The sequence below is a fragment of the Salvelinus alpinus genome, chromosome 16 (assembly GCF_045679555.1).
Source record: "Salvelinus alpinus chromosome 16, SLU_Salpinus.1, whole genome shotgun sequence".
NCBI classification, from domain to species: domain Eukaryota; kingdom Metazoa; phylum Chordata; class Actinopteri; order Salmoniformes; family Salmonidae; genus Salvelinus; species Salvelinus alpinus.
Window position 1 is genome coordinate 13,382,712 of NC_092101.1, and position 16,094 is coordinate 13,398,805.

A 16,094-nucleotide genomic window follows, 5' to 3' on the forward strand; every position below is an offset into this window, starting at 1 on the left:
ATTATCTGGTGTGAAAACAAAGTATTATCAACCATAAAACATGATTGTTAGCACTAACATGCCTAGCTGTCAGAAATATGCACTTCTACATAAGCCAGCCGCTGTAAACGCTGCCACAGGGTATTTTAGAAAAATTGGGAAATGCAAGGTTTGCTACACAGATTGTCATTATTTGATCAGACTTCGGAAGTTATGTAATAATGACACAAAAATGGTGGTAATGTATAGGGGAGTTTGTGTACTTGGTCATATTGCAGTGTAACTAGATTTTTTTTAACCATAATTACACATCTTATGAGTTTATCTAAAAGGATATGTGCCTTTTTAATGTGAGTTACTTAAATTGTTGCTTTCAACAAATGTTTGACTGTGTTATAAGACCCACTGCAAAATGTGTTGCATTTGTCATGTTGTAGTACATGTTATCAGGAAATGTCAGTAGCTAGGTTTCCATCCAATTGGCGACGGATTACCCTGTGAATATTCACGTTTTTCCACCAGTGGTGGATTTCCACCAAATTGTCTTGTTGCAGATAAAAATCAGCGCGTGATGACGTCCTGAAAAATGTACCTTTGCCCTTAAGTTTTCATGTACCGAATCATTTTTTAAAAGTTCAATATGTTTCCATCGCATTTTCAACTCTACAGTTTTCTCACAAATAGCAAATGTGCCTACTCTGGTCTCGGCACGTGCACTCTAGCCGACAGCTTGAGGATACAGTCTACATGGTGAGGCTATTATGGATAAGAGAGAATATTTTTATTTGTCAAACGGCTGTCAAGCATCGATCATCATGTCACCAGAATAAGGCCCTCGGTATTTATTGGAAAGGAGCACTGTGCACTTTCACCACCTTGTGAAGTTCATCTTATTTCATCTTCAGCCTAATAAACTGCATGGTTTACCGAGTCGTAGTGGGAGGACCACACACCATATCATCGAGTGACTCCAAGTTTACTTCGATACAATGGCCATTATATTAATATTTGGCATTTCCACCACCATTTCTCGCAGAATACATTTTACAGACACAAAAAAATCCCACCATGTCAAACAAACAAATGATCTGTCGGCATTTATACAATTTGTATCGAAACTTCCTGTTTCCATCACAGCTGTCGGGATTTTATTTTGTACGGTATGACTTTATTCGCATAAAAACTGTGGATGGAAACATGGTTAGTGTTGCTGAAATGATCCGAGTTATATCATGGTTACCTCAGAAATGATGAATATTGTTGACAGTTAATAATTAAGAGTGCCAGTATGTTTTTTTTCTTTGCCTACCCCTCCCCCCCAGTTAAATGTGTTTTTCTTACGATAATAGCTGAGTAGAAGAATTGTGATGGTCTGTGCCTCTCCCTGGGGAGGAAGGGGTTAAGACTGTAGAGTTTATTTTGGGTAGGTGGGTGGAGGCAGTTGGAATGTGCCTGAGGGAGCGTGATAATCTGTCCGTTCTGGACCCAGACCCTCTCAGAATGCTGCATGTCTCTATCAGTCTGTGCCAGTTGGAACCATTCCAATCTGATATGTGGGCCCTACATACAAACTAGACATTCAGGTGAGCGTATTATGGATGTCCAGTGTATAGCTGCCTTTAGTCAAACCTGGTCATGAAACATAGGAGTGTCTATCCTCTTGGCTGAAGAAAGGTCTGACTAAATCAGCCTCAATGTGGTCTGGGCGGAGGTCTGATAAAATATGTGGTCATTAATTAATCAACATTTCTAGGCAGGTTGCCAGTAGCCTCTGATAGAATATATCTGCCAGAGGCAGCTGAATTTGAAAAATGATTCATTGGGTGGATATCAAATTATACCAGCAGTGGATAATGTTTGCCAGTTAAACTGATTTGCCCCTGGTATAGTGCCATTTGAACTGTGTTATTTTAGTGAGACCCATCCCCACCCCCTGGCACCTATACATACACCTATCCTCAGATATTTTTATATGACAGCACTTGTTTTACTACTACCCGGCCCTCTTTTTCCATTCTGAGTTGTTTACTCCCTCAAACACGAGGGAGAATCTTTCACTTTTCTTTTCTCTACCAACCTGTAGGCCTACATGTATCTGTTACTATTTGACATCTGATAAGGCATAGGTCATCATAACCATCCATTATCACAATCACATGAGGTGAGAATCTGGTGCTTTTGGGGCTACTTCCACAGTGAAAATGTACCTGTGTTATGTCCAAAATGGCACCCTGTTCACTGTACTACTTTTGTCCAGGAAGTAGTGCACTATCTAGGGAATAGGGTGCCATTTCAGAAGCAGCCTTGGTGCTCATTCACCAGAGGCAGGGATCTACACTTGTCACGAACGTCGTTGTAAGGATTGTCGGACCAAAGTGCAGCGTGGTATGTGTTCAACATATTTATTTAGTGAACCGGCACAAAAAAACAATAAAGCACAAACGAAACGTGAAGCTAATGGCGTGCTCACAGGCAACTAACCAAAAAAAACAGGATCCCACAAAAACCCAGTGGGAAAAGGCTGCCTAAATATGATCCCCAATCAGAGACAACAATAAACAGCTGCCTCTGATTGGGAACCATACCAGGCCAATATAGACATACAATAACCTAGATAACCCACCCTAGTCACACCCCGACCTAACCAAACATAGAGCATAAAAGGCTCTCTATGGTCAGGGCGTGACAACACTGACCTTTTTTTACAAGGAGCACGTGTGCGCCTATGTTGGAAAATGTAGGCGCACGCAAAGGAATTTAGAAGCACAATGAAAAATATTAGAAATTATTAAAGCTAGAATCTTAGATTTTTCTAGCCGCACTTTGGCTCCTAAATTAAGTCTAGGTCGCACAGCAAAATATTTAGCATAAAATGGATGCACTGTAGAACCATGAGAGGGTAAACTCCATGTTTTACCTCCCTGTTCAGAACTGACTGATTAACCCTGCAGCTAGTGTGTAGACATACATATTCACCTCTTCTATTTGTTCAAACACGTTTTAATTATGATGACAGCATGCAGTGTATTCAGACCTCTATAACAAACATGTCCAATTCAAAGATCATTGCAAGCACTTTTTAAATAGAGAGACATTTTTAAGTAAAATTATTAGCGTTTAACTTAACGATTTCCAGACGAAACCACTATCTGGGATTTTTGTATTTTTGGGCCTTTTAAGATAACAATTACCACGTTCCTTAAAGTTGACTAATCACAACAGTCATTGTGTTGAAGGGGAATCTGCTGCTTGTCCACAAACAAGGCGGAGAGTGCTTCAGAAATAATTGTGTTGACCTCCCGACTGTCCATTGCCTAACCCTTCTCCCATTACACTACCATTCTCAGGCTAGAAAACTCCAGAAGCAAAAAAAACCTTTGTACCCACTCTTGTCTCTCTCCTTCTGTATTTTTAAATACACACAGCAGGGAAGATGGAACACAGATGGACAGTAAAGAGGGTATCTCTTTAAAAATTCATTGCACTCCCTATTATCAGGGACTTGGCATTAAATATTGATTTGCACACACACACATGGAATGGGGGAAGGGCAGTGACCACAGGAAATGAAGGGCGAATTGGAGCCAATACAGAGTGCCACTTATTGGGATTGCTCGCCAGCACGATTCTGCTGATACAACTCCTATACCGATGGCATTCCTTAATGTTCGCTTCTGAAATGTGTTAACAGTTTCTTCCTGACTGTTTAGTCAGCGCTCAAATGACAAAATACATGTAGCCTATAGCTAGGCCAGCATACTTGTTCGTGTCAAAAGCAACTGCCATGCAGTTTTGCGTTTTAGCTTATCTCAGTATTTTTCAAACCGTTATTTATTTTGTATGACTTGGTGTTTACCAGCTGCTGTCTATTTATTGTAACAATTACATTTTTTCATTCTAAAAAAATATGAACTGTCTAAAAAAACAATTTCACTATATCCTGAGGTTTAGCTTTTAATATAATTTAACAGACTTCTACATTTAGGCCTAAATCCTAAAAACATGATATTGATCAGCCAATGACTCTGAATATTAGTGAAACATCCTTGTAATACACAGTCTTGCTCAAATGTGACTTAAGCCTTTTGCCTTTGGTGTAACCACTGTAAAACAGTTTGTCTCTCTGAAACCATTTAGCCTATAAAGGTTTGCTCATACAAATGTAGTCCATTGGCCGGATTATAAATAAATGAAATCAAAACTTGGAGCAAAATCAGTGAAGTATTGCATCCAGTTCGCACAGCATTTACTTGTGATCCAACCATTTTGTATTGTGCACAACAGACCATTGGAGGATCATATGCTGAAGACAGTTTGACAACTGAATTTTTCTACAGATCTGCCTTAAAGTGCCCTGGGGAACCTTTGGGTGTGCGACAGGCTCCGTTTAACACAAAGAAGGAACAGGGTTAATGGAACTTGGCATCCCACAAAAAACTATGGAATGAAAACAAAAGAAACAGCGACATGGGAAGCCCTATTAAAGTCTTCCTGTTGAATCAAGGAGAAATTAAGGGATGTAACTAAAGGGTCTGGGAGGGAGAGAGCAGGGAGGAGTTACAGTTTGAACAACAGCCAAGCAGTACAAGTGTAGTGAATACTGGCCTTTGGCTATGAAGTAGAGTGTTGGAAAGTGTCCAGCTTCTAGTTACTTTGCAGCTGATGTCAGAACTGTGCAACCAAGGGAATTCTGGAAATTGGCAGGCGCTCAATATGGCGTTGAAGGGGGGTAGCTAGTAGCAGGAATGTAAACAAAGATTGCATAAAGGCCAGCACTTTTTTGCGTGTTCACATTTTGGTGCTTGAACTTTTTTGTATTTGGTTTGAAAGGGAAACCTAGTCAGTTGTCCAACTGAATGTATTCAACTGAAATGTGTCTTCCACATTTAACCCAACCCCTCTGAATCAGAGAAGGCACCTATACAGTGTTTTTAGTTATCTGAAAAGTCTAGGCTTGTATTTCTTCATAACTTGATTTGATTTAGGCATAACCGTGAGTTGTCTGCTAATACATTGTCAGGGAGTGGACTGAGATTATACAACTTTCATTTCCTTTATTGGCTTAAAGCAATAAAAAAACTAAAATGGTTGACATTGCTGGACTTCTCAAGCCATACATCTGTCTTTGTGGATGCCTTGTGTCTTTTGTAGTGTCTAATCTATACATTTCTATACAAGGCTTAAACTCTCATGTCTCCATTTGGTTCTCCCCACCTTCTTACTGTATGAAAGCCTAGAATGTGACCTTGTGCAATAATACAAAGATATGTATTAGTGTTTCACACTGCCTCGCATTTTTGAATCCACCTTATTTGAAATAGATTGGTCTGATAGGAAAATGTCAGTAGGGTAAAATATGAACTTACAATTTAATCCGTAAAGACCCATTATGAGCGTGACATTCATACAAAGCATGATGTGTGAGATTAGCAAGCCACACCTTGTTTTGAATACATTTACATCTGGAGGATGTTTAGGATTCAAGTCAAAATAGTGGACAGTGTCATGACTCCCCCTGATCTTCATATGACAATGGTGGGTCTTTGTCAGCTGTTTTGTCTTGGTAGGAGATGGGCTTGCCAAGTCCAGGCTGAGTAGCACACCTCCTACCACCTCCGTGGTTCCTTTCTTTGTTCTTTAACTCAATCTCCACAACATGGGGGAGGACAGCTGACAAGGAGAGGACAAATCAAGGGTCAGCAGAGGTTAAACGTTCACCCATACAACCTATTGATCTGGATGGTCCGGTCACGCGACCAGGACATCTCCTTCCCTAAAGAGCCCTATGGAAAGGGCTGCTGAGGGGGCAGGACCTGGGCTGTCGTCAACCATTACCTTCATAGCCCAAGCCATCAATCATTCTGATTGACACTTGAGGCGCCTTACCCCAGCCCTCTGCTGCACAAACAACTGGAGCCTTTCTCTCCAGACATAACGTCTTCTGTTCCCTCCAGATTGTCTGCTGGTCCTGTTAGGTGACGCAGGCTCTGGTTTGTTTTGTGACACTGGCTTGAACCATGAGTTTCGCTCCTATCTCTGTCTCCATCTCTCCAACGTTTAGAGACAACATTATCACTTCATCTCCACTGGCGCTGAATAAATGCTTCCAGCTTGCACATGAATAGTCATTAGATGTTTATCTCGTTGCCAAGCAGAAATTTTAATTACGCTTATCAGTCTCTAACGTGGTAATGTAGTGTGGAAAGGTTGCAATCTAAATAAAGGACCTCTTTGTTTTGTTAGGTGATGTTGTCGTTCCTAGAACCTGTTCTTGTTCGTGCCAATAAAACATTTCCCCACCCACTCACATTGCTGCCATGTGAAACTGCAGCTTGCTCACAGTTCTGCCCTACCTTCTTTGTCGTTTATAAACATGATACTATTCATTAGACTGTATACAATGGGTGGGTCTAATCTTGGACGCTGATTGGTTAAAATCGCATTCCAGACGGTGTCTATTCCAGAAGTTACCATCGGCTAAAACTGCCGTTGAAATGCCTTTTTACTCTGTTCCATCTCACTGCGCAATCCACTCTTCAGCCCAGCCAGACAATTTATAAACTTTATCTCCACTTAAAAAGCATCTAGACATTATCTCCCATTTCTTTTAGACTAGAAATTGTTTTTCAATAGTGGAGATTTCTTTAAACATTGCTGTCTGTCTGTCTGACATTTGCAACATTGTTTCAATAATGAAATTCGATCTCCAGCTGTCCCATAATAATGTCGGGGTCGGGAGACGAGACAGACAGGCAGGCAGCGTTTCTCAGCCAGTCGAAATCATGAATCAGCGTAATTTGTATGGATATAAACAAAGAAATGTCAATAGAAAACAGGTCAAATGAAATTAAATGAAATGCAGCTGTCTTTCCAGCTTCAGTTTGAAGTGATTGTGATAGCTGTGTTGTTGGCTAGCTCCTCTGAACAACCATGTTCTGATGAGAGAGTACATTTTCTATGCCAGGTGAAATCGCGCATCATTAGCTCATTCTTATGAATGTATCCAAATAAATGTCACTAGAAAACAGCTTTAACAAATGCAAATGCAGCTATTTTGCTGTTATTCTGGCAGCACTTTTTGACGTGACTACGTTAGCCATAGTTGGCTAGCTAACAAGCAAGGGATAAGAACATTGCCAGCCAGTATAACATTTAGAACAAACGATTGTGTCGCATCCATAGATGCAGAACAAAAAGACTTCACAACTGGGTCGTGTCTCTGGCAACCAAACCGATAGAACGAATGACCAGATGGCTTGGGTAGCAACCTCAGATTTGTGTCAGGACTATATCTCGTGGAATGATGAAATGGTATGAATAAATTCATCTAAATAAGGTTTTTCATGAAAATATGTCGGTCATTATTTGAATAGGTTGGTAAGCTGTTGTTTTGGAGGGTATATTGGCACGGTTTGCCAGGCCTCAACTTCGTCTCGGGCCTAACGACACCCATGCCAATATATCCTCCAAACATCGGCTTCTCTGGCATTATCATTTAAGTGTAGTAAGGATAGACCTTTAATACATCATCAATGCAGTTAGCCATGTAGAGGCTCTCACAAGCTACCAACTATTCTACATTCATTATCAAAGTCTGTACTGGCTGTATGTAAGAACAGCTGGGGTTAGTGGGAATGGGATACATGTATCATTTGAATTTTGTTCATTCTATTTCCATGTCATGTATCGTCAAGTGGTGTTCACTCTCTTTTCACTTCAAATGTAAATATATACAACGAAAGACATGATTATTACTTTGCCATAGGCCCTATATAGGATTACTTGAATCATTTTAAATGTAGTTATTTTATTGACTACATTAATTGGCAGAATTCAAACATATTACATGTGCTATCACCATTACTCTTAATCCACACAAATCAATTCCTTGAAATGATTTTGACAATCCTCTCAACTCTCTTCAGTTCTTAGAAAATGCAGCAATACTCACTACGAGAAACAGCTTTTGTTTTTGCTTCTGAGTATTTCAGTTTCAGTTTTAAGTTCTATTATGTACAGGATACACATGGTATACACCGTTCAACGAAATGCTTACTTCCCTGCATCTTAGTCCCTTGATTGTGCCCCCAACCCTCTGTTCATAAGGTGAATCTTGGATTTAAAGATCGGGAATTCAGTCAGGATTAAGATGTGTTGGAGCGTGTTTGGCAGTGGCTTCTGTCTCTGTAGGTATAGTGCTCAGAAAGGCTGCATTTGTTCTCAGGTTTAAAATGAGTAAATGTCTGCTCATGCATAGGTTTCTGTATTTGTTTGGGTATAGAAAGAGGAGAGAGACAGACTGGAAAGTCATAAATGGACTAGTTTCAGACTCATTCAAATACAGAGTGGAACTTCTTTTGCTATTCATTCATTGACCATCCGCAAGTGTGCATTCTTTCTTACTGTGTTAATTATGTCTTCGCACTACACTAGAAAGAGGTACAGACTGGGGATGATTTTGGAAGACGTTAATCTTTATTTACATACAACGTTGGTATATTCTGCAAGTCACTTACCCTGTAGGTATTAGCTCCTTATTTTCACTTCAACAACAAACTACAGTATACTTTGCTGGTTCCTTCTTCTTGAGCTTAGATTATGGGAAAGGGGGATACCAGTTGTACAACTGAATGCATTCAACTGAAATGTGTCAGCATTTAACCCAACCCCTCTGATGCAGAGAGGTGCGGGGGGGGCTGCCTTAAATCGATATCCACGTCATCGGCTCCCGGGGAGCAGTTGTATTTGGGGGTTAACTGCCTTGCTCAGTGGCAGAACGACAGATTTCGATCCAGTGACCTTTCGTTTACGCTCTGACCCGCCAGGTTACCATGTAGTCTTAATTTCCTGTTCCTGCAGCCCAGTAAAACTTTGACTTGACTTCTACAAATGATTTTCCTCTTGAGTGGAAATATTCTCTAGAAGGCACAAAATATACACAATTATGATGATCATTTTTTTCTTAGGGGGATAAAAAGGTAAGCTCTTAGTTGTGTAATGTAGTAGGCCCTAGCATAAAATAAGGGTATTATACTCAACTCAATAATTTATCTGTTTCTACACGCCAACTCAAATTGATAAATTCAGAACAGTTGGTTCTTTTAATTCAATGCTAGCAAACTCAGCTAGCGTACTGTTAGCTCTTTATCTTCCCTACCTCACTGTGATGCATTTCCATTAATGTGGTTTCTTATTTGGAACTGTGGTTTTTATTATCTCTTTGAGTTGAGTGTGATAATGAGTGAAAGGGAACAGCCAGCACCACATTGTGGTGTTGAACTGTCCTTGTTCACTTGACAGCCATGTGAAAACGCAGAAAGCTAGCATAGGAGGGATACAGCTAGGAACAATGCACTATTTGAATAAGAGCGATCATGTACCGATGTTCACAAACCATATCCAGAACCTTCTCACACTGGTGAAGTCGAGCTGCATGTTTGCTCCCTCCCCCTCCTGACCTTTCCCTCCCATCCCCCACGTGTGTGTGTGTGTGTGTGTTGTGTGTCAGCCCTGCCCGGGGGTGATTGTCAGGTGTGAAAGGATGGGTAAGTGTTTGTGTGACACATCAGCTCAATGCAGTTCCCTCTCAATGTCCATGTGGGGATAGGGTTCAATAGCTAAGCCCAATTATGTGCTACGTGTCATGATGATTTGCATGGGATTCCGGTTGCTGTTGTTTATCTTAACTGGTTTGAGTACCAATTCCAGCTACCTGCGCTGGAATTATTTATGATATTTGACATGAAACAGATTTTTTTTTGTGTGTGTGTGTTTAACCCAACAGCCACACGACAAGCTTGACCTGCACACAGTAGTTAGAGCATTTTGAAATGAACATGTTGCTTATCTTGTGTCCAATGATCCAAGAGTTACAAATGAAGAAACATTGTAAACAGCCAAATAAACTTGGCACGCTCAACCATTTTATGTCGTTTGCACAGACAATGCATTGAAGTGGTCTCTGACTATCCGTTTGCCTATTCACATTGTAACATTCTGGGTGGATCTACGGAAATCTGGTTTGGCAGGAAACCTGCTCACGTTAAAACTCCCTGCTACTAAAAGTTACATCTAAAACGCCTGCCTACTTTGCCGCAGTATCACTGGGGCACACGTAAAAGTAATGTACAGTAATGCTCACCACCAATGTTTTTGCTCATTGACACAGCTCTTTGCGAGACAATCGCACACAAGGAGACGGTCAACGCCCTATCAGTGTGTATACTATAGATTTAGGTTGATGTGACAACCTGTAGCCCCCAAACCCCACCCAGCCCAGATAAACAGATGTGTTCTACTAGAGGTATGTGGGGGAGGGGGGGGGGTCTGGTTTGGAGGGGGGATTAGATGGGTGTGTGTGTGGGGGGTCTCTAAGAGTTTCCTGGGAAAAGGATGCAGCTGTATCCAGTAATACGAGAGAGAGGGGCCCAACTAAAGGGAGTGGTGGTTGATAGAGAGAGGGGGTGGGGAAGGGAACCTGATTGGTGGGTTTCTCTAGTGTCAGGAAAGTTAACTGTTTAAAGAAAGAGGAGCATGCTCCATGGCTTTGCCTAAGTAAATTGATTCTGCTTGTCAGGGATGGTGTCGGTAATCTTGTTCAGAGTGGTTGCTGCTGTCCCTCAACCTCTCCAACTGTCTTGTTCACCCGCCACTGGTTCTCCAAACCCTTTGCTATGGCTTGGCCCAGCTAATCAACTTTCCTTTGACATGAATCTCATGCTAATCTTCAGTCTAAACCAGGGACCTCCAAAGTAATTTTAGCGAATGGCCCATTGTTTTTAAAGAAAATCTTATTTTCAATATACAGTACAGGCTCACAGTATAGCAATTACCACATTGCCAAACCAGAATTGACTGAATTCATTGAGATTCACATTAGATTAGATGGCTGGATACAATTCGGCCCCCAGACATCATGTCTCAGACCCCTGGTTAAGCTATGAAGCCAAAAGGGTATCCTATACCAGATGAAGAGAGCACACAAATCTCCCTATTGACTACACACAGTTGAAGTCGGAAGTTTACATACACCTTAGCCAAATACATTTAAACTCAGTTTTTCACAATTCCTGACATTTAATTCTAGTAAAGATTCCCTGTCTTAGGTCAGTTAGGATCACCACTTTATTTTAAGAATGTGAAATGTCAGAATAATTGTAGAGAGAATGATTTATTTCAGCTTTTATTTCTTTCATCACATTCCCAGTGGGTCAGAAGTTTACATACACTCAATTAGTATTTGGTAGCATTGCCTTTAAATTGTTTAACTTGGCTCAAACATTTCAGGTAGCCTTCCACAAGCTTCCCACAATAAGTTGGGTGAATTTTGACCCATTCCTCCTGACAGAGCTGGTGTAACTGAGTCAGGTTTGTAGGCCTCCTTGCTTGCACACGCTTTTTCAGTTCTGCCCATAGATTTTCTATAGGATGAGGTCAGGGCTTTGTGATGGCCACTCCAATACCTTGACTTTGTTGTCCTTAAGCCATTTTCCACAAATTTGGAAGTATGCTTGGGGTCATTGTCCATTTGGAAGACCCATTTGCGGCCAAGCTTTAACTTCCTGACCGATGTCTTGAGATGTTGCTTTAATATATTCACATAATTGTCCTTCCTCATGATGCCATCTATTTTGTGAAGTGCACCAGTCCCTCCTGCAGCAAAGCACACTTCCCACCCCCTCCCCACTTCGGCTGTTTGGCTCATTAAGGCCAAACAGTTCTATTTTTGTTTCATCAGACCAGAGGACATTTCTCAAAAGTACAATCTTTGTCCCCATGTGCAGTTGCAAACCGTAGTCTGGCTTTTTATGGTGGTTTTGGAGCAGTGGCTTCTTCCTTGCTGAGCGGCCATTCAGGGTATGTCGATATAGGACTCGTTTTACTGTGGATATAGATGCTTTTGTACCTGTTTCCTCCAGCATCTTCACAAGGTCCTTTGCTATTGTTCTGGGATTGATTTGCACTTTTCGCACCAGAGTACGTTCATATCTAGGAGAAAGAACGCGTCTCCTTCCTGAGCGGTATGACGGCTGCGTGGTCCCATGGTGTTTATACTTGCGTACTATTGTTTGTACAGAAGAACGTGGTACCTTCAGGCGTTTGGAAATTGCTCCCAAGGATGAACCAGACTTGTGGGGGTCTACAATTTTTTTCTGATGTCTTGGCTGATTTCTTTTAATTTTCCCATGATGTCAAGCAAAGAGCCACTGAGTTTGAAGGTAGGCCTTGAAATACATCCACAGGTACACCTCTAATTGACTCAAATTATGTCCATTATCCTATCAGAAGCTTCTAAAGCCATGACATAATTTTCTGGAATTTTCCAAACTGTTTAAAGGGACTGTCAACTTAGTGTATGTAAACTTCTGACCCACTGGAATTGTGATACAGTGAATTATAAGTGAAATAATCTGTCTAACTAATTGTTGGAAAAATTACTTGTGTCATGCACAAAATAGATGTCCTAACCGACTTGCCAAAACTATAGTTTGTTAACAAGAAGTTTGTGGAGTGGTTGAAAAACAAGTTTTAATGACTCCAACTTAAGTGTATGTAAACCTCTGCCTTCAACTGTAGATGCTCTGTGGCAAACAGATATGCCCTCTTGTTTATGTTTGCTGTAACTTATGTGATCTCATTTTGTCCAGACAGTTCTATTGTCAAGGCGATTGTCTTGTCCCAGGCAGGTTAGGCCTATCTCAGGATTCTACAGTAGGAATGCTGGCAGAGTAGACCGGTGTGGAATGGATAGAAGGAAAAGGAAGAACACGGCAGTTGCTCTGTGGAGGAGGAAGAGGTGGAGGGAGGCATGGGGGGAGATCTATTACAAACTTGAGCGAGAGAGACTGAGGGGAGCCATTTTGAAGATTTATGGCACGGCACTCCTCGAAATCCAGGCATCCTGTAATTAAGACTTGCCTTGCCTCCAGCCCTACATTACCGCTCTCCCCGCCTAATCATCCAGCCCCCCATCCCTCTGATAATAAGATCTTACGGCAGCTTGGCGTCACTAATGAGCGCTAAATGCCACAAAGAGAATGGCCTGTTTGTGGTTACACAGCAAGAGCCTGAAAAAAGCACTCCCAAACCAGAGTAGAGTTTTACATTGTGTGTTCTGGCCGAACTGTTGTAATGATGAAGAACCTTGTGTAGCAGGTATATATATACACTGCTCAAAAAAATAAAGGGAACACTTAAACAACACAATGTAACTCCAAGTCAATCACACTTCTGTGAAATCAAACTGTCCACTTAGGAAGCAACACTGATTGACAATACATTTCACATGCTGTTGTGCAAATGGAATAGACAAAAGGTGGAAATTATAGGCAATTAGCAAGACACCCCCAAAAAAGGAGTGATTCTGCAGGTGGTGACCACAGACCACTTCTCAGTTCCTATGCTTCCTGGCTGATGTTTTGGTCACTTTTGAATGCTGGCGGTGCTCTCACTCTAGTGGAAGCATGAGACGGAGTCTACAACCCACACAAGTGGCTCAGGTAGTGCAGTTCATCCAGGATGGCACATCAATGCGAGCTGTGGCAAAAAGGTTTGCTGTGTCTGTCAGCGTAGTGTCCAGAGCATGGAGGCGCTACCAGGAGACAGGCCAGTACATCAGGAGACGTGGAGGAGGCCGTAGGAGGGCAACAACCCAGCAGCAGGACCGCTACCTCCGCCTTTGTGCAAGGAGGTGCACTGCCAGAGCCCTGCAAAATGACCTCCAGCAGGCCACAAATGTGCATGTGTCAGCATATGGTCTCACAAGGGGTCTGAGGATCTCATCTCAGTACCTAATGGCAGTCAGGCTACCTCTGGCGAGCACATGGAGGGCTGTGCGGCCCCACAAAGAAATGCCACCCCACACCATGACTGACCCACCGCCAAACCGGTCATGCTGGAGGATGTTGCAGGCAGCAGAACGTTCTCCACGGCGTCTCCAGACTCTGTCACGTCTGTCACATGTGCTCATGTGCTCAGTGTGAACCTGCTTTCATCTGTGAAGAGCACAGGGCGCCAGTGGCGAATTTGCCAATCTTGGTGTTCTCTGGCAAATGCCAAACGTCCTGCACGGTGCTGGGCTGTAAGCACAACCCCCACCTGTGGACGTCGGGCCCTCATACCACCCTCATGGAGTCTGTTTCTGACCGTTTGAGCAGACACATGCACATTTGTGGCCTGCTGGAGGTCATTTTGCAGGGCTCTGGCAGTGCACCTCCTTGCACAAAGGCGGAGGTAGCGGTCCTGCTGCTGGGTTGTTGCCCTCCTACGGCCTCCTCCACGTCTCCTGATGTACTGGCCTGTCTCCTGGTAGCGCCTCCATGCTCTGGACACTACGCTGACAGACACAGCAAACCTTTTTGCCACAGCTCGCATTGATGTGCCATCCTGGATGAACTGCACTACCTGAGCCACTTGTGTGGGTTGTAGACTCCGTCTCATGCTTCCACTAGAGTGAGAGCACCGCCAGCATTCAAAAGTGACCAAAACATCAGCCAGGAAGCATAGGAACTGAGAAGTGGTCTGTGGTCACCACCTGCAGAATCACTCCTTTTTTGGGGGTGTCTTGCTAATTGCCTATAATTTCCACCTTTTGTCTATTCCATTTGCACAACAGCATGTGAAATTTATTGTCAATCAGTGTTGCTTCCTAAGTGGACAGTTTGATTTCATATAAGTGTGATTGACTTGGAGTTACATTGTGTTGTTTAAGTGTTCCCTTTATTTTTTTGAGCAGTGTATATATATATAATTTCTTTCACCTCAGGTATACATTTGGTTTGTAAGATGCATATTTGTTTAACATTCTAGCCAGTCAAAGATACTCTTCACACCAGCAAGTATGAATCAGACTGTTGTGAACAATCTTCATACCGCAATGGAAGTTGCCTCAATAGCCCACTGTATTCCACTGAGCATGTGATCCACTTTTACTGTTAACTTTCACTGAGCTTTCCGGAGCTCTCAGCCATAGCAGCAGGGCCACATCAGGTTTTCATCAGACTGGGCCTCCTCTCTCGACTTGATGGCATTCTAAGGCTGAGGCTCCATCCTCCATTTTGGGGCAATAATGGCTCTCAACCTCCGTTGGTAATCTGCTCCCAGCTGTAACCTGTTTCATCTCTTCCCCCTCCCCTCTTCTCATCTCCTCAACAGCTCTATGAACTAGATGGCGACCCCAAGAGAAAAGAGTTTCTGGATGACCTATTCAGCTTCATGCAAAAGAGAGGTGAGGGAGTGTCGAATGTGCCAGAGAGTACTGTACCTTTCTGCCCCTGTATCTAGCAGAGCCACATCAATGCCAGTAACTGCCATGACTCAATGGAGACTGGAAGGCTGTACTGTTTGCCTTGGTGGATTAGTACTGGGAGGCAGTGTTCTGTTCTCTAGCCCAGTGGTTCCCAACTCCAGTCCTCAACTACCCCCAACAGTACACTTTTTGATCGTAGGCCCGGACAAGCACACCTGATTCAACTCAAAGGGTTTGATGATTAGTTGAATTGGGTGTGTTTGTCCAGGGCGAAAATCAAAATGTGTACTGTTGGGTGTACTTGAGGACTGGAGTTGGGAAACACTGCTCTAACCCCCCCGTCCCCGTCCCTCCCTCCTTCATTGACATACGAAACACCACTCTCAGCTTTCACCTCCATGGGTGGATCGTTATTCATTTGGAGATGATTGCCAAGCCCTCACTGTTCCCAGCGCGTCTAAAAGTAGAGCGTACACAAGAGTGCATGTATTGAGTTAGGAATGTATTTACGCATATGTTTAGGCTCCAGAGTTTGTATGTTGCTCCGTTCAGTTATGGTGTTTGGTTTGGTTCAGCATTCCAAGTGTGAATTGCTGCCTCAGAACATGGCAATTCCACACAAGCATATTTTATTCATCATAGTCAGACTGTATCTACAAAACGATGCAGAGAAACATCATGGAGAGTAGTCATTGTGGGTTCATGTAGTGTTTTTATTCAAGCATTTCAAACAGCACAGTACATTGTATAATGTTGAGACACAAATGAGTTCTACTTTGGAAATATAAGGCCAACATGTTAAATGTAATAACAATAAATATAAATAAACGTCAAGATAGTCCGTGTGGAAAATCCAGTTTTGGATGTT

At 42.4% G+C, this 16,094-nt stretch overlaps 1 protein-coding gene across 1 annotated transcript in view; it reads left to right on the forward strand.

Moving 5' to 3' along the window:
* Nucleotides 1–16,094, forward strand: part of LOC139540855 (AT-rich interactive domain-containing protein 3A-like) — a 43,321-nt gene that overhangs the window by 19,086 nt on the left and 8,141 nt on the right. The window contains exon 4 of the mRNA XM_071344865.1: nt 15,133–15,205. Coding sequence (XP_071200966.1) covers nt 15,133–15,205 — 73 coding nt within the window. The remainder of the gene's footprint in view (nt 1–15,132; nt 15,206–16,094) is intronic.